The 17,206-nt window shown below is 43.5% G+C and overlaps 1 protein-coding gene across 3 annotated transcripts; it reads left to right on the forward strand.

Annotated features, from left to right (window-relative positions):
• Positions 1 to 133: 133 nt before the first annotated feature.
• On the forward strand, positions 134 to 12,335 carry LOC146648527 (phospholipid phosphatase 3-like). Of its 3 annotated transcripts, XR_014908456.1 has the most exons (7): positions 135 to 503; positions 6,183 to 6,340; positions 9,092 to 9,372; positions 9,483 to 9,540; positions 9,633 to 9,809; positions 10,645 to 11,632; positions 11,663 to 12,335. XR_014908456.1 is itself a non-coding variant. In XM_085389031.1 (6 exons), exons 1-6 carry the CDS (start codon positions 365 to 367, stop codon positions 10,771 to 10,773), a joined length of 939 nt encoding a protein of 312 aa, XP_085245157.1. In that variant the 5' UTR covers positions 134 to 364; the 3' UTR covers positions 10,774 to 12,335. The 3 variants fall into 3 exon arrangements, 2 of the variants coding, with proteins under 2 accessions (XP_085245157.1, XP_085245156.1); XM_085389031.1 differs by lacking the exon at positions 6,183 to 6,340 and adding an exon at positions 5,193 to 5,347 and having other exon boundaries at positions 134 to 503; positions 10,645 to 12,335; XM_085389030.1 differs by having other exon boundaries at positions 10,645 to 12,335.
• Positions 12,336 to 17,206: the final 4,871 nt, after the last annotated feature.

Raw genomic sequence — 17,206 nt, forward strand, 5'->3', positions numbered from 1 at the left:
TTTGCTTTGTTGCTGCTGTTGACTGGGGCGCCCCTCAGCCCTGAGAGGTGAGTGGGGTGGTGGGAGTCCCCACCGGGCACATGAAAGAGGAGGAGCCGGAGGAGGGGTTTTCTTGAAAGGCTGTGACAGGACCTATCCCTGCAGAAACGAGTAAAGGATGGTTAGAGGAAGGTGAGCCATTAGTGAGGAGCGAGTAGTTTCCACAGTGTTTTCCAGCTGACCAAAGAGACTCGCGTGACTGCTCCTACTTAGGATTCCTGTAGAGACACGTGTTGTAGACCGAGAAATAAACTCCAACAGCAACCAATTTATTTTTATTCTGCTTCCTCCTCCTTTTTTTTAACCAAACACGCAAACGCTTTAAATGCAACGCTGTCTGATCTATGAGAAAGCCATGGCAGCCAACACGAAGAACGGCGGGAGTTCGCTCAACAACAACAACTGCAAAGACCACAGCGGGAGGAAGCTGCTGGTCGGAGTGGATCTGTTCTGCCTGTTTTTAGGTAAGAGTCGCGTCACGTTACTGTGGGCACCTTTGGCGGGAAGTTTGCGGCTTCTTGCTCGTTTCATTGTTACTCCTGGCGTGTTTCAAACGGACAGTTTCTCGCTCGTGTGCGGCTGCCCCGGCTTATACTCGATACCAGGGATGCCGAGCTCGTTTGATGTCGTGACACTTTCTTTAAGAGAAAACTAGTTTTTTACTGCACATTTCATTCCCGAGGCTTCTCAATATAAGAAAAAGAAGTGCAGTTTCACGTAGAAATGCTGCAGCATGTCAGTGGAAGAAAGTGGACTCTGCAAGACTCTTTGGGCGGAAATTGTAAGAAACAAATGTGTGAAAGTCCGCCCAGGCTGTCCTGTATTAATAAAGCTGAAATTTTTGGTAATTCATTCATTGTATTTATTTATTTTCTGTGGAGGCGTAAAAAGAACAGGCATGTAGATTGTGGGGAAAACTGAACTTTACTGTCATTTAATGATTTATCGGTAGCTTCATTGCTGTAGTATGTATGGCTGTGGGGGAAAGTCTTAATAATCAGTAGAAAAAGCTGTAGAAAAATTCTGAATATTCAGTTTAAAGGTCAAAATGTATTCCTTATTTTCCAAAGACATTCACATTAAAGTCCTTCCCAGGCCGATTCTAGTCCTCAGACCATATGTTTCACACCACTGAGTAATAATATAAATGTCTTTTTCCTGTAGTTCATTTGTGATATTAAAACACTGCATTTGTATCTCTTTTCTTTATGTCTGCTGTAAAAATGTGTATTAAATAAGACAAAAAGTGATAATATCACATGTGATTCTGCCACACCAGCTTTCACAAACTTTGTAACTGAAGCAAAGCAGTGGCTACTCTGGCCTGTTTATTTAGCTATTAAAGTACATGTGGATTTCCAAAAGTTACATTAGCTTAATCCCTAAAAAATGCAGTCCAAGTGGAAAGAAATTAATAAAGTGCTCCGGGAGGGATATACATTTCTTTGGTCTCCACCCACACCTGTGTGGACTTCTGCTTTGACTGTTCATTTTATTTTCCAGAATGGCCCACATTCCAAAGCAGCAGGAATTCTTCAGATCTGAACATCTGGCATAATATTTCTGTGTGTGTGGTGTAATTAAGGGAAGTGGTGAAAAGGTCAGAGCTGAGTGTGTGTGTATGTGTGGATCCATTCTGGTCCTGTGATGTTCAGCAGCTGCACACACTGGGTGAAACATTCAGAACATGAAAGTCCCAGTTTTAAAAGTGGGGAGGGTGCTGTGTGGTTCAGACCTTTGACTTCATTTTCTGCTGTGATACAACCACATGTTTGCATTGTGTTGTTCACTGGAATATTGGTGTAAAGTCATGATTGCAAACACCGCAGCAGTGGTAAGATAAAGCCGCAACTATACTGGATAGCAGTTAAGCTATATTTAGTTTAAGTGTAATTTTATTTTTTGTATCTCTGTGGAGGGTAAATCCCCGTCGTTTCTTCTCTATGTACATAACTTCCCACAGAGAAGCTTGTCAACAAACCAGTTTTTTCTGGCTAAAGATGTGGCTTGAACAGAGCAACCACAAGGAGGAAACGTCTGGCCAGCGCTGGTTAATCACCACTTCTCCTTCATTCTCACACACTGATTTGTACTTCTGGGGAAAACTGCATCCCAGGATATTGCTCCCCAGCTCTGTCATGCACTGAGTGAATGTGCTCCCCATGGACCCGTCAGTGCATGTAAAGATAACAACAGGGGAAGTCGGCTGGATGAGAAAGTCATGCTGATTCAGTGTTGACTAGAACTGAATTGGGAGAAGGAAAAAGAAAGATGCCCCTCAATCAGCCCCGGGGCGAGGGGGTGATTGGGTTCACGTTTACTCTAAGCTGTAGCAACTGACTCTCCAGTTAATCGCGTGATCACGTTTACACGTGCCTTCGCCCAGCTTCACAACTAAGCTGGTGATTGGCGGTTAATGGGTAACGATCTGAATTTTTTACCACACTTTTTTTTTTTTTTTTTTTTTTTTTTAAATCCCTTAAGGCCTGCTCACCAGAATGAGGAAAAACAGAGAACCTCACTTTCATAATGCGTTTCATTACTAATTGTAATTGGATGCGTTGGAGGCCAACACAAGCCTCTACAAGCAAAACTGAAACTAAAAGTGTCTTTGTATTTAGAATTTGGTTAAACGGAGCCTTTGGGAATAGTAAACATGAGCTTTCTTTCTGAAACGAGTTATTTCCAGTTAATCCAGTTCTTTCCAGGAACCCGTAGGCTCCTAGATTCCTTCTTGTGACACAATTTCCAAAAAAAAGCTTGACCCACAGACCTTTTGGAAAAGAGAAAAGCACTGAGGTGTTCCAGTTTAATAAATGTTTGTGTTAAATGAAATTGTTAGTCCAGTGTGGCAGTCAAGATGTGAGATTCACATTTGATTTCACTGGGATTTTCATTAAAACCCAAGCAGGCAGACCTGCGCCAACCCCCCACCCCCATGCTGAAATTGTGAAGTAGCTCAATTGCTGTGTGTGTGTGTGTGTGTGTGTGTGTGTGTGTGTGTGTGTGTGTGTGTGTGTGTGTGTGTGTGTGGTGAAAACAACTTCATCTGTGTATATGTCACAGCTGCCTCAGACGTGTATGTATACTTTTTTAGGCCAGCAGACAGCGAGGGATCCCTGCAAGTGGAAAATGTGCGTCTGTTTGTTTTTAATAGCCGTGTTGGCGAATGCCTCCTGGAGTATAGTGAGGATTGAATTCGGAGTGTGCGTTTACCGCATATTTATTCTAGTTTCCACAAGGTGTGGCTGCATGGAGCTGTCAGATCTTGATGATGTGTCTTCTGCCGTGTTTCGACGTTACGCCGCGCTCATTCGTGAGCTGAAAAAGTCATCATCGGTCTTCATTTACGGGGTTGCTTATTTTCACATTTTGTCTCCACAGTTGTTTTGGAGAAGAGGTGCGAGAAGGAGATCATGAACTGCAGGAAAAAAAAATCTTCCAGCATTCTGCTTGTTTTTTATTGTCTTTGGGCCGATGCTGCTAGTGCGAAAGGCAGACTCACGGCTGCTGACTGGTGTTGTTGTTGGCAGTGATGAGGACACCCTCCACCCCCTCGCCCTCCCCCCCTGACTTTTAGATGAGGAGAAAAGGAGGGGAGGGAAAATCCCAAGATGCCACACTCACTGCTGATGCTGCAGCTCTGTTTCGGATGCAGGGGGTCAAAGGACTGTGGAAGAAAAACCTGAGGCAAGCAGGGGTCACATTTCTTCTTTTCTTTTTTTTAATATATTCCAATCACCGCTTTGGAACCGTTGACCTCACGCTGGTTCCTCAAAAGCTGTGACCTCTTAAGTTCATCAGGCCGTTTGCCATCCATTGGTTTCTTTCCATCAGTCTCTGGCCTTGTGGTTTGTGGGTTTGCAAATGTGTTTAGATGCAGTTGCAGGGGTCGGGGCTCTCGGGTCAATGTGCTTCGCATGTAGCATTTTGAGCTTCTGTGCCCTTTTTTTTTTATTTTTATTATTATTATTTTCCCTCCCTAAATCCTTTGTATCAGCAGTTTGAACAGACTAAGTCCCTGCTTTGGAAAGGCTCGTGTTGCTCTTTTCATAGCCAGACTAACCAAACTGAAGGGATCAGACATGCAGGATTTAGCAGACTTTAAACTGCAGTGTATTTTTACAGTTCCAGAGCTGTTAATATGTCCCACCCTGCGCTTTTTCTTTTTTCTTCTTCACTGGACCTGCTTCACAGCCGCTCCATCCAGGTGTTTGGTTGAAGAACAACAGTGAAAGCGAGAGAATTAATAATGTGAATCCTGCTGAATGTGGCAGGACTTACCCCGGCATTCAGGGTGCCAGAGTTCTGTCTGTAACCTGAGCCCAGCCCACAGCTGAACCTTCAAAGGCACCCCCGGGTCAGCTGTATGTTTGTGTGTGTGGATGTAAAGGGGCTCAGCAGTGACTGGAGCATGTGTTGACATTTATTTTGAGAAATTGTGCCCGCTCCCCCGTCTGCTTGTTTTTCTTTGTGTCTGCAGATCGCGGACGTCTTCAGAGAGTGGCTTGAAAGCTAAACGTTGCTTTGAAGTCGTTTGAAAGTGTGTTTTCCAAATTCTGTCCGAGATTTGAGGCCTCCCCCTGGGTACCCTCGAATATCAAAGTCCTCGCTGAAGTCTGTTAGGAAATTGACGGGGAAAATAAGCTGTTTTGGGGGGGGAGGGGGTTGGCTTGCATCTTAACTACGCCCACTCTGTTTGTTGTCGGAAGACAAATAAGATCTTTTTGGCACTTTTGCCGAAAAACACGCAGTCTATCGGACACAAACACCTCCCCCGAGGCGTCTTTTAAAAGGGCCTTTTTAAGAGTAAGAGCACTTCGGCAGGAAAGGAAGGAGGACTGATAGCGTGTGTTTTTTCTTGTCAGTTAACTGCAGCATTGCCTCCTAAGAACAGGGCCCATCTTACCCTCTTAATGGGAACTTGAAATCATTTGATGCTATTCTCGGCTCAAGCGGTTCACTTAAGTCAAGTGCAAAATGGTGATGATTTGATTTAATGGTTATCATTTTTTCTTCTTTTTACGATAACGGGCAAACGGGATGCGATAAGCTCGTAAACTTACTGTAAATGTTTTAAATGTGTTTTGTTTTTTCTCTCTGTTGATCCAACGTGTCTGTGTTTGTGGTCCTGTGTCTGTCCAACCATGCAGTGATGCTCGTTGCCGTGCTGTTGCACAAATTTCCCTTCCCGCCTTACCAGAGAGGATTCTCCTGCAGTGACAGCAGCATCAATCTGCCTTATAAGAACAGCACAGTGTCCACTGCGCTGCTCACGGCAGTGGGCTTCACTGTGCCTGTGGTCTCAGTAAGTTCCTGCGCGGTGAAGTAAGAAAACGAGAGAACACGTCGGGACGCTCTCAGTTCATTACCGGCTGCACTGTGACACCTTAGGGGGGGTCTGATTGGTTCAGCAGCCTCTCACTCACTCTCAGTGGTTTTGTCTCATTGACTGTAAATCACGTACATTACCGCCAACCATTTTCCACTGCGCGGTATCGTTAACTTTTAGATTTAATTGCTACCCTTCAGGCTGCCTCGGTTTCCATTTATTTCACTGCTTCAATAAAATTAAATATTTTACACGTTTAGAAATGGGACTATATAATAATGCAATTACCAGCAACTCCCTAAGATGATCAAAGAGTCATCTAGTCTATGAAATCTTAAATGATCCTAAAAACACACACAGTTTCCCACACTCTTGCTTATGTACGTTTTTAAAAAGAGATTTTCAATTCACTAAATTTTCTGTCGTCTGCTGGGATTTGGATATATGCGTTATCCCAAAAATAGATATCTGAGCTCGTTTTTCTATCAGAGAATAAGTCAGTTTTCAGCTGGCTTGGAGAGTTACAGATAAGTCTGAAAGCAGTGATTGTCCAAAATCCGTCTTAAAACGTGTTGTATTTTAACAAAACTGGAATAATTTCTCCATCGGTTGTGGATAGCAGCCACAGAATGAACTGAGCCGGTCCCACGTGTTCGCTCGTTACCTCTTGCTTGTATCCGCGTCCTCCTGTAATTTGCGTGGCATTAACCCAGCACCTCCGTCTCTCTTTCTCCCTCTCCCTTTCTTCTCCATCACCCATCCCCACCAACCCTCCTTCCTCTCTGTGCCGCTCGCTGCTTCTTCACACTAGCCGGCCTGCCTTTCTTGGTCATTGAAACCAGCGCAGTTCAGCCTTACCATAGAGGGTTTTACTGCGACGATGAGTCCATCAAGTATCCGGCCAAAAACGGAGACACCATTAGCGACGGTGTGCTTAGCGCTGCTGGCATTCTAATCTCCATCCTCTCTGTAAGTCCTCTCACCCTGACCACTAATGTCATCACCTCCTCTCATGTTTTTGCACCTTGCCCATATACTAGCAGCACCGTTGAACTGCAGTTGATGTTAACCACATCCTTTGTCATCATCCATCAGTCTTTATTCATTGTTACAGCCAAGTGTCCAGCACAGACGATTTGTAGTAACGCTGATACACTTTTCCAGCTGTTAGATTAGAACAGTTGTGTTTTTCACCAAGTAAACCTGCAATCTTCTCTGTGCGCTTTACTGTATGTGCTGAGAAATGCGGGGTTTATCGCTGGGCTTTATCTTACAGTTGATGCGTTCTGGCCATAAACTGAGATTGTCCCGGGAGATGGCTGGAACGACGACTCCTCGTACCTGCACCATCACACCTTATTATTCGTTTCACCCCGTTCTAGATAACAGTCAGTCAACATTTTCTCAGGGCTTTGCCTTGGGGGATGAGGGGTGGGATTTAAGATGATTCAGGTGATTTGAGTAGGTTTTTGGAAATTCCTGTGAGAAAGCGATGATGACGAACCTGTGCACATTTCCTGGATATCAAATTTTTATTTGCCACGATGATGAAGCCCAATGGCCCTTTCTGCTCCAGATAATGTTGCTGCTTCAGGTTTCAGATGGCCATCAGCGGGCCCTGCAGAGAGAAGCCTAACATTTCACAAACACCTCAGAGTGCACAGCTGCACTGCGGCTCAAAATAATCCAATAGAAACACTTATAACTGCATATTTTAATAGTGCAAACACTAAATATATCTTAAGCTGTCATCCTTATGAAAATCAGGAGAAAATATTTTAGGTATCCTTTCTGAAAAAATCCATGAATAGTTTGGAATTAGGGTCCACAGAAAAATCCCCAAATAGGCGGAAGGTCGACTGTGAAGATTAATTCTATTGTTCTAGTGCATTTCCAGTTCACTAGTTACGTAAACGGCTATTAAACATTACATCTCAGCAAACTACAAACCTTCAGCAGGCATTAAAGGCCTCACACTGGTGATCACAGTAAAGGAACTGTGGTACGATACCGTAGATTCTTTGATCGTGGTTTTAGAATTGCGACAGGATAAATGCACACACAGTATTTTAAACAAATACCACTGACATGCAAGAAAGTGAGCACAAACATCCAAATCACACACAATAACGGATAAATAAGACTAAAATAAATGGACAAGCAGCCTGGACAGGAACATGGAGCATACACACATTAATGATAAAAAGAATAATGATGATGATGATGATAATTCTGCTCAGCGCTGCTGCAGCACATGCTGTCACCTGACAGAGCGACATGTCGCCGGCTGTCATCATCTCGCCCTGCAGTCACCAGAGCAGACTCTGGGCCCTCAGGGGCTTTTAATGGTGAGGAGACCTGGCTGTGCAATTATGGTTGATGCAATGGTTGTTTGGTTAAATACTGTAATTGCTGGGGTGGAATTGTGGCGAAAGCCCCAAACAAGAAGGCTCTGCCAAATATCGCATTTTCCCCTGGCGCAACATGACTTTAAAATCCACGTTTTCTTTTTTTTCTTTTTCCCCCCCTGGAGCGTTCTGGCCAACCTCTGTTTTCTGAACCAGAAGGCGCAAACATTAAGCCATTTAGTGCTTCATTTCCCACTATAGAACTAGAATCCAATGTGTCGTAAATGATTTATGCCCAACTTTATTAGAAGGGAAGAAAACACTGTGTCACTTTGGAAATGCGAAACTTTCGACATAAGCCACAAATTAGTGTCCTGCCCCACGATTATCTTTGAGGTTTCAGTGCAACAGGCATAGATTCTCGAATGCCAGCTCGTTCGCAAAGTATAAAACAAAACAAATCTCTCAAAGAAGGGGAACCAGATGTGTTTTGTCCCCCTTCCCCTCTTTCCCATGAAAGCCGCTGAGCTGTGTCGAGCCGGCTCTAAAGGCCTGAATGGTGGGAAAATGACGCGCTCGCACTATCAGCTTGTTAAATCTTCTTAAGGGGCTATCCCTCCCCAGAGAGACTTTCCCAGAATCCGACTTATTTCTGTGCCGTTCGAAAGAATTTCTTATGAAGCTGAGACACTAACATGAAAACAACTCACACGTCCCTTGTGAAATCTGAGCTGTTTCGGTAAGGCGGCCAGCGGAGGGGAAAAACAAACGTGCCCCCGACGTGCGCCTGTGGAGTCTGGCCTCCAGAATCAGACACAGCACCCAGCTCAGCGATTCTCCTGATTAGAACCACCGGGGCCCGGCCCCTCCTCCCTCCTCCGATGCTGACTTCCATCCTTCCACTCTCGAGCTGAGACAACAGCGGATGAGGAGGAAGGGGAGGAGGGAGGCTGAGGGGGAGGCGTTTTTGAGCTCCAGCAGCTGCTTTGAGTTACCTCCTCCTAAACACGCCTCACTCCATCAGTCGCTGGTTTAGACTGCGGTCTATTTACACACTTCTAGAAAACTATACAAGGTGGACTCGGTCTGACACCCCCCTCCTGTCGTCTCACTGTTGTTATAGTTGTAGAATGGCACAGGTAAACACTTCAAACTCTAAACAAGCTCTTCTCGAGCCCCTTCTCAAAGAAATCACTGCATTCTCGTAGCTGTAATAACAACATCTACGGTCTTAATAGTTAATAGTGTGTTCATTATTTATTTGTTCTGATATTTAAAATATAAATGAATAGAAGCTCCCTCAGGAATAGGTCTTTGTTGTCTTTGTTACCAGTCGTGTCACTGACATTGCTTTCCCGTCTCTCCCCCTCAGATTATAATTGGTGAGAGCTACAGGATCTACTTTTTGAATGAAGGCTCCAAGTCTTTTGTGGGGAACCCGTACATTTCCGCTCTGTACAAGCAGGTCGGGGTGTTCATCTTTGGCTGTGCAGTCAGCCACTCCTTCACCAATATCGCCAAAGTGTCAGTGGGCCGTCTGCGTCCTCACTTTCTTGACGTGTGCGATCCTGACTTCTCCACGGTCAACTGCTCTCTGGGCTACATCACTGACTACCAGTGTCGGGGCCTGGAGAGCAAAGTTCAAGAGGCCAGGTATAACGGGCAAAGCTCAAAATGTTCTAAATATCCCAAATAAAATGCTTGATTGGCCGCTGTGTTTTTTAAGCCGTTTCAACATGCTGACTGCCATCTGCTCTCCTCAGGAAGTCTTTCTTCTCTGGACATGCATCCTTCTCCATGTACACGATGCTTTATTTGGTGGTAAGTTTCTGACCTTTTTATTCTCGTACCATCTTACTCATCCTGTTATTCTCTGCATGAATACTCAGTATGTCAACGTCTCTCTCTTGCAGTTTTACCTCCAGTCTCGCTTTACTTGGCATGGAGCCCGTCTGCTTCGCCCTTTAACCCAGTTCACCCTCATCATGATGTCTTTCTACACCGGCTTGTCCCGCGTGTCTGATCACAAGCACCACCCCACTGACGTGCTGGCTGGTTTCGTACAAGGAGCCCTGGTGGCTTACTGCATAGTGAGTGGCTGTGTTGCAAACTAGTGCACTAGATTTGTTCAGAAATCGAAGAGCGCTCAGGCTAAATCTTTCTAATAGAATGATGCCGTTCTAGTGGACAATCACCTCGCTTTTATTTTGAAAGTTCAGTCGTTGCTAACCAAAAAGCCCACCTTGCGTTTCTCTAGTGGCTTCTTTGCCCACCAGGTTGGTGTTGTGGATGTCCTCACTCTCATTAAGCTACTTAACAAGAGGGGATCTTGTCCAATCGTTAGATTTTCTCCAACTACTATCCTACTCCTGCATCACCACAAATGTTTATCTGTAGAAAATGATGCTTTTTTTGTGTGTGGATGCTGTTGGGGTCTATATGTTAAGTCTTAGGATGACAGTGAGCATTATCTATGGAGCGTAAACTAAAGGTTTCCATATCAGTATGTAAGAAAATGACAATGGTAATGATGTTCTATATTGGGTGAGACTGTGCCTTGTAAATGATGCAAAGATTTTTTTTCCTTTCATCATTTAGACGCACAGTCGGTTTATAATTTATGTTGCAAAAAGCATGTTTACAAGTGGAAAAAGCAAAGGGACCACATACAGAACCCTGAGGAACACCAAACTGTATTTCTAAAGGACAGAAAGTACAAGTGAAAGTAGGAGGAGTAAGACTTTAAATGGGAGGAACAAAATACATTTGTCTAGTACTGACATACTCATAAAAATCCCTCCATGTAAACAATGCATTGTCTATTTTCTATCTTACATTCTTAATGTTATTTGATTACATTTTTAACATTTTGCCCCTTTGCGATGCTCAGACGTTAAAGGAGTGTTCTCTCTATGCTCTCCACAGGTCTTCTTTGTGTCAGACTTGTTCAAGCCCAAAGGAAGACGCTCTACTTTGTCTTCAACCCCTCTGAAGAAAGAACTTGTTCCCACCGTAGACATCAGAGAGCGGAGCAACCACCTCATCATAGCATAGAGAAGGCTGCAGAGTGACTGTATATAACCCTGACCTGTGCCTTTTTTATTTTTTTAAATTAAATCACAACTACAGCCACTAGTCAATACTGAATAATGGAAACTTCAAAGATCTGGAACATGCAGACAAATCCAGAGTCTTGAACATCTCACTGGATGAGAAGACGCTGCGGAAAAGCAGTTAAGCGACTTTAGCTCTCTGAATGGAAATTTGTCTTTATTTCCCCTCCGATTTACCAGACGATCTCAGAGTGGAAAAGAGAGCTGACCTCCTTTTGATTAAGAGATCCTTGTCCCTGTTTTGTGTTATGAAGATTTCTGGAGATGTCAACTGTCAGCTTAGAAATGGCAGCTGTAAACAAAGCTGTGCGGCTTTCTTGCCTCAGCTGCATCTATGAGTCCCGGGGTGCTACTCTGCTCCTGCCACTCGCTCACTGTGTGACCTGTCCTAACAAACCATGGCAACCAAACAAATTCCTTAATTTCAGGAAGGATGTTGTTTTTGTTTGGTTTGATTGCAACACAAGCAGTCTGTGTGATTTATAGCACTAAACTCGGTATTCTTTGTCACCACTTGAATGACATAAAGTGAAGCTTTTGGAAAGCTTTGTAAGCCGTCAAGTTTAAAAAAAAAAAAAAATGTGCACGATGTAATGTTGCTTAGAAGCTGCACATAAGTAACAGTAGTTGGGAAGTACAGTGAAGGCGTATGTTTTGGATGTGGGCCTGTTTCTGCTGGGCAGGACAAGCCCACACTGAGCCATTTAATGAAATGCCTGTTGTATGTACCAAGCGGGTACTCACAAGTGCGTGCGTGTGTGTGTGTGCGTGCGTGTGTGTGTGTGCGTGTGTGTGTGCGTGTGTGTGTGTGTGTGTGTGTGTGTGTTCAGTACATCTGTATATGCACACATACACCTAAAAACAACAAGATGCGCACTCATAGAGCAGCAGCTACCCGTTTCAGGACCAAAGCACAATTTAGTCATTATTTTCAGCACATTGTAAATAACTCAAAGTCATGTAAAGTAACACAAAAGGGCTAGCAACAAGCTAGGGCTAGCTCTGCATTATATAATAGACGACCATTTTATAATGATGCCAGTATATTTGTATGTTTTTAATGTAATTACCTAGCACAATGATAACTGTTACCACTGGGTGAAATATCAAAATGTCATCCTAACTCGACGGAGTTGAAACTTTAGTCTGACATGTTTATAAATGTACTTTATATAGAATCTGAGCATTCTTGTATATATTTTTAATTTTTTCCCCCACGTGTTGTGTTGTTCGTGCTGTGCGTGTGTACAGCAGGCATTTTGGTGAAATGTCCACTATGACTCTGACACCTGTGTAAATGGAATACGAGCTTCTTGAAGAGGCAGAGCATGAATATTAAGTTTTATAAAAAACAAAGCTCTCTAAGCAGACAGCTTCAGTACTTTTTTTTTCTTTTTTTTTTTATAGAGTTTGAGTATTTTTCTAACTTTGTGAAATTTTGTACGATGAAACTGTGTGACTATATCAAAATAAAAATGTCTTTAATAAAACGCCTAAAACCAAGAGCGAGAGTGTGTTTGGTTTGTTATTTTACTTGAAGACAAAAAAGAAATTCTCCGAAATTCTCTTTCTTTATATCTCGGTATAGTCGCTGGCAAGCCAGTGCGTGTGATGGAGCGATTTTTGGGTGTGGGGCAATACTAGACTTCCATGCGCAGCTTCCTGTGGGGGAAATGGTGAACATTCCAGGCTTTAACCCCTCTCCCCAATGGCTCGCTGGAATAATATAGAGTCCACACAAACTATGGCAGAGCGGTAAAATACATTCACATGTGAAAACGCTTGCAGGCTATATAGTTTGCCTGCCCTTATATACTTCTATGTTGCCTGTAAATGTATATGTTATCCACAGGTTGTGCTGTTTAACTGTACGTTTCTTTATGTGCCAGCATGTTCTCCTGAGCTGCTGAGGCACGACACCCAGAGGGAGACCAGAACTGATTAGTTTAATAAGCTGCAAAATGTGTTTTGTTTATATGACTATGTCAGGAGTAATGCTATTGTGTACCAGCTGCCTTGTGTTATGCTACTACTAAATTACTGTTTCCAGTGTCTTAATTTGCCATGAGACTACACCATACTGTGTGTGTGTGTGTGTGTGTGTCCACTCTGAGCTAGGCTACATTATGGGTTATTTTTAGGTATTCTATCTGGAACACAGTCCAAAACAAAACATCTCAACAATTCCTGAATGGATTCACATAGCTGCAGTACAGACCTTTTTTGTACACTGATACTCCTTTCTGCAGATCTGGCAAACGGGCCGTTGCTGGTTCATGTAAAAAGCATTACTACAGCTGTGTTACTGTCACCAGAAACTCTGCATTTAAAAATCGGGCATATTTAGATGCTGATGGGATTAATAACAGTGTTAAGGGCTTGAATCTAACAGACGTCTGTTTTCACGTAAATGTTCAGCACTCCAACTTTGAATTACATTTGCTCTCTATAGAGAATGAACCCAGTTATTTATGGTGGTGATCATCACAGTGTAAAACTAAGGCAGGAATATCAGTCTGTGCAGAAATCATAAGCCATTTTGATACCATTTCATTGGCTTTGCTGCAAATGAAAGTGACAATAAGTGCACTGGAGAGGCAACAACAAGACCCCCGTCAAGAAAGGGAACAGTTCCTCTTTCTTAAATATTGCAGATTTGTTGACTGCACATCCATGATGAAAATCTCCCATTCCAAAGGTGCACAGGCACCTGTCTGCAGCATCCAAATGTGCAGGTTTGACCTGTCACATGATCATAGATGCACTTTTGCATGCCCTGGTTGTAACAAGTAGTTATTTGACTTACTGTTGCCTTCCTATCAGCTGGAAGCAGTCTGGCCATTCTCCTCTGACCTCAATGAGGCATTTTTATCCAGAGAATATTTCCTTCTTTATGGGCCATTCTCTGTAAACCCTAGATATGACTATGCAGGAAAATCCCAGTAGATCAGCAGTTTCTGAGATATGTTCCGCCCTGTCTGGCACCGACAACCACGCCACATTCAAAGTCAGTTAAATCACCTTTCTTCACAGGTCGTCTTGGCCTAAACAAATTGAGTTGCTGCCATGTGATCACTTGATTACATATTTGTATCCGAAAGCAGTCGAATGGGGTTTTTTTTTTTTTTTTTGTTTGTTTGTTTCTTTCTTTCTTGAATGTGATTCAGAGGCTTTCTTAATCAGAAGCTCTCAGCTCTGAAATACTGAAATACTTTCATGTGGTTTGGAGGGGGGAACAAAAAGAGAAGTTGCTGCTGTGTTTTCCCACTGTGGTTTAACTCCTGATATTTGTGAAGTAATTACTCTGTGTGACTTACAAATTCTTCCCATGAACTCTGCGGCAGTGTTGTGGTCGGTCTGAAGTCTTGCTTCTTTGTTGTTTGCCCCCTGCACACACAGAGACTTTAAAAGCCATCTAAGATTATTTGTCATGCAACTCTTATTAGCGATGGTGTTTCTGGTCATGCGTGCACAATGTTCCGAGGGCATCCTTTCAGATGTTTTTTGGTAGTTTGGACAGAAAAGAAAAACAGCATTTGTGTAGTTGTAGTTTGTTTTTTTTTTTAATTAATGCAGTTAGAAGAAAACAAAACCTGGTCTATTCTTCGACAAAGTTTGGCCTTGCTGCTCCTTCCGTCAACTTTGAAGCCTGTCGTGGAGTTTGACGCCACATGATATTATTGGCAGGACTTGCTGAGGTCACTGGTCCTCTCCCTCTGACAGATGGAGGGATGCTGAGAGGAAGCGTGGCACACCCTCCGAGTGCCCTCGCTGATAAGTGACCTCATTACGGCTCCGCTGGGCATGTTTTTCTTATTCACAGAACAGAATGATGACGGCTGGCTCCTCGGGGGACCTCGGCTTTTGAGCTGTGCCAAGTTTTCTGACTTTCTGAGAGTTTTTCTCTTCTTGGCTCATGGCTCACATTTAGTTTCAAAGACAATCAGTACCAGGCTGAAATACTCACATTGCACTGAAACACATTGCGTTATCTGATGTCTCTATACCAGCAGCTTGTGAGAACATTTAAAGACCAGGTGTTTTTAACATGTTATTATGTAAGCTTATTTTACTCATGCTAATACAATACAAGCTAATGCCCCTTCTGAAACCTCTAAGCGCTAATGTTAGCCATAATATATTGCGTCCATGCCCAGAAGCTCTTATTCTTGGCAGAATCTTGGGGTTAAGTTCTGCTGCTGTAAGCAGTTTTCTGAATACGTGTCTCTTTCCTCTCTCCTCGTTTCTCTCTTTGTTCTCCTTGTACCTGCAGACTGTAAACATCAGGAGGAAGGCCAAATAACATTTGCTATGTCAGGACCCTCAGCCCAAAACACTATATATAAATATATAGACTACTTAGAGTTAGTAATGTTAGGATTGTACAGACACTACTGCTTGTTCCTGAAGTTTTTGAGACAGCTCTCTTTGTCTGTGGAAGTCACGTCACGTGTGGATGGCTGGCAATCATTATGTTTTTTTGATAGTGTCTTTTATTGCTTGTGATGGGGTGCTGATGATGATCGAACTATTGATCTGAGACATTTGTCTCAGATTCTGACATGTCCCAGCCTCAAAAGCGAGGGATGAGACCGATCAGATCTTTGAATGCTTTGAAAAGGAATCAGTTGACGTGATTCGGGCATTTGAGTTGGAATGACCCATAATCAGATTTTCCGAGGGATGATCCGTTTCAAATTTGATAACATGATTATGAGGTGGATTTTGCAGTTTTAGCTACCCTAACAACTACAACACTAATAGAAGGAATGGTGAAAACTTACAGACGATTGTAAGTTTCATTTAGTGGGAATTTTACTTTACTTTTACTGCTTTCTATCAAGTCAAATATATTGACCTCCATAAAATCTCAATACCCAAGCAACATGTTATTCAAAGCCATTAGTCACAGAAAACCTGCCTCTACGTACCCCAGAAACATATTCCATCCCAGTCCCAACTCCTCAAACTGATTTCCCAATCCCAAATCCCAAGGCCATGTACTCCCTCTTATTTCTTTCTCCGCTGAAGAATTTGAACAAATTACCTCCATATGTGTCTGAAGGAGTCCCATGGGAGGAGGGCCAAGAAGAATATAGTGCTGACAGAACACAAACACTGACTTCATCAAACATTGCAGGCATGCTCTGATGCTCACCATATGCTCACCTGGCACTAGCAGGCATTTGCTGACAGCACAGCAGCATCTCACCAGTGAGGTTCTTTATCTTCTTCTGCCACATGTTCAGTATCTGAGGAGCGGAGGGGCGCGGAGGCTGGTCATGGTAGCTGCTATCACCGCTGAGGCAAAACATCACCACACAGCGGAGGGTCTGTGTTTATACAAGCCTTCAAATGATAAGTTAACAGTGAGAAAGCAAAGATTGAAAATGTCAATCAAATTTCAATATTTCTTGTGTACGTTAACAAAATCGCTCTCTGTGGAGCCTCAAAGAAGCCGAGAGGAAGACCGAGTATACGTTTCCATTGGTGACTGACGTTACACCTCAGGTACTGCACTCGGCCCACTGAAACCTGTATTTCCACTGGCACCTGGCCAGAGGCTTTTGACCTTGTTCGCTTTCGTTCTCATGCCATTTGCCGGTGACCTTTCAGGCAATGAAAAGCATGCCTCTGGAGAAATATCGCTTACAGAAAGCCTTCGCCGGTTTTAAAGAGAAAAATCACCTAATTAAGCGCAGCAGTAATTCATACAATCATCAATGTGTCTGGAGCTACGGTCCTCCCTCTGCGCTGACCTCCACCATTAGGAATGTGTGATTCAGCAGGGCAGAGAAAAGTGGACTGCTCCTATCTACTGAGTGCCAAGCTGTGCTGTAACAGAGCTATGGGCTGATCCAGAGGGACTCCATCAGCGGGCTCTGCCTCCTCCCAGGCGTCTTTAACAGCACAACATGCACAGATAGATTGAGGGGGAGGATCTTTAAGGATTTGGCAGTAACAGCCTTTCTGAGTACCAAAAGTGCTATTGCACTGAAGGCTGTTTTATTGTGTTGTGTTCCATTTGGACCCTCTGCTCAGCTGTTCGACTTGTTATTTGATGGTGGTTAGAGATCCTTATTAGAAATCCTGGGTGCTGGTTTAGCTCAGTGGGTGAGCAGGCGACCATGTGCCGGGTTTGAGTCTGATCTGCATGGCTTCCCATTTCTCTCTCCGTGCTTTCCTGTCTATCTTCACTGTTTCTATCCGATAAAGGCAACACACACACACACACACACACACACACACAAAAAAAAAAGAACACATTCCACATTAGACTGAACAGTTATATAAGTTACCTTATTGCTGTTCTGCTGGACAACATTCACAAGAAAGCACTGATTACTAAAGTCACCCCATGGGAGGCCAGCAGA

The sequence above is a fragment of the Rhamphochromis longiceps genome, linkage group LG18 (genome assembly GCF_057381845.1).
Source record: "Rhamphochromis longiceps isolate RC_006_pf linkage group LG18, R_longiceps_female_GT1.1, whole genome shotgun sequence".
NCBI classification, from domain to species: Eukaryota; Metazoa; Chordata; class Actinopteri; order Cichliformes; family Cichlidae; genus Rhamphochromis; species Rhamphochromis longiceps.